Source organism: Aplysia californica, unplaced genomic scaffold, assembly GCF_000002075.1.
Source record: "Aplysia californica isolate F4 #8 unplaced genomic scaffold, AplCal3.0 scaffold00963, whole genome shotgun sequence".
Classification (NCBI taxonomy): Eukaryota; Metazoa; Mollusca; class Gastropoda; order Aplysiida; family Aplysiidae; genus Aplysia; species Aplysia californica.
Genome location: NW_004798233.1, coordinates 197174 through 198944, shown reverse-complemented (window position 1 = coordinate 198944; position 1771 = coordinate 197174). Strand labels below are relative to the sequence as shown.

General features: G+C 50.6%; 1 protein-coding gene across 3 annotated transcripts in view; it reads left to right on the top strand.

The window, feature by feature from the left end:
* LOC101846777 (EVI5-like protein) overlaps positions 1–1771 on the top strand; it is a gene marked incomplete at its 5' end in the record, with an annotated part of 12306 nt that overhangs the window by 7483 nt on the left and 3052 nt on the right. Inside the window, 1 exon segment of one of the 3 annotated variants that reach the window (XM_013089491.2) lies at positions 297–882. In XM_013089491.2, coding sequence (XP_012944945.1) covers positions 297–882 — 586 coding nt within the window. 3 annotated transcript variants of the gene reach the window in all.

Genomic DNA, 1771 nt, shown 5'->3' with positions numbered 1-1771 from the left:
TTCATGCCTTCATGCCCTCCCATTCTTTTCCCCTCCATCTTTGTCTTTCTCTCCACCTTCATGCCTTCATGCCCTCCCATTCTTTTCCCCTCCATCTTTGTCTTTCTCTCCACCTTCATGCCTTCATGCCCTCCCATTCTTTTCCCCTCCATCTTTGTCTTACCCTCCGCCTTCTTGTCTTCGTACCCTCCCCTTCCTTTCCCCTCCATCTTTGTCTTACCCTCCGCCTTCTTGTCTTCGTACCCTCCCCTTCCTTTTCCCTCCATCTTTGTCTTCCCCTCCCCCTCCCTGCCCAGATGCTGCAGCTGAAACTGTCCGTGTCTCCGACACCTAAACCGGTATCTAGCCGATCGTTGATGACCGACAGTTATCTTGGCGACAACTCCGATGAGGAGCTGGATGCTGAGATCAAGGACTCTGAGAACTTGGACCGTACGCTCTCTGAGATCATTGAGGGGAAGAGTCCCTCGCTGCCCGCTACGCCAAGTAGAGCCACAGACCCAGACAACAGCGGTCAAGACTTGTCGTTAACGGCAACTGATGGTGACGGTAGCAACGACAGGGGTGCTGTATGCAGCGCTGATACTGCGGGAGGTGAGGGTTCGAGTCTTTCGCACTCTGAGCCTTCTTGTGTTGATGACTTGTCGGGTGGGCAGGCTGTGTGCAGTGCTAGTGGTGGTGTGGAGGAGGCCTCGACAACAGCAACGATGTCATCCACGGTGATGAGTGGGGATGACGAAGCCTTTGCCACCGAGCCGACAACGGGTGCTACGGCTGACGCAGACTCAGGGGAGACTAATGTGATAGCTGCTTGTGATGATAATTCTCTGCCAAAGGAGAGCACTGGTGCCGGCAGCAGCAGTGACAGTGCTCAGTCCAAAGGTAAGAGTCATTTGCTCATGGGTGAAGGTCATTCGTTACATAACTCTCCAAAAATGCAAAGCAGGACTATCGGTCTGGATGAGAGGTTGAATCCGAATATCAGAAGCCCAAACCAGAAATTCCCAGAGGATTGGGAGTTGTATGATGAGGTGGTGGTGGTGGACCGCGCAAAGGGCACACAGGTCATGTGCCGCAACTCATCCGAAAGGGACACAACTCCACAACGAGCCGGCTCCCATGAAATCTCGGAGCGCGGCTGGAGTCCGGTAAGTGTTGTGAAGGGTTCCGGAACCTTGGGTCAACAGGACACTCTCCTTCATGGTCGTGGGACATCGTCCCAGCATCGTACACCACCTCAGGACAACAGCACATCGGGTTTGAAGAACACACCAAATGTAAAAAATTCACGGCCTAAATCTGTAGCAAACTCTGTGAGCCAGAGGGTTAAAGGTGCGGGGAAGGATGGTGCAGATGTGGCAGACCCGAGTGTAGAGGAAATTCCCGATATCGTGGTCATTTATGAACCTTCATGCAAAGTCCCTTCTCTCCTCTGCAGAGGTGATGGTGCAGATGATGATGATGATGATTTTGTGTTAAAAGAGAGTACTGTATAGTATTTGATATGTACCAGAAATGATGCCTAAATGTTGCATGTGCATGACGATGGATATTGCGTGGGATCTGTGTACATGGTCTGTTTGAATTAGAATGGAGATATGAATTGACACAGACAAACTTATTTGTCTATATTTGGACTTTTCCCACTTACCACGTATCTAGACTGTGGCTGTGTTCCTCTTTTTATTGCATTGGTTTTTTGGTTGCCGGCTCAAGAGTTTCTGTCAAACTTCTTTGACCTTTGGTGGAACAGTGACAATACCCCCCCCCT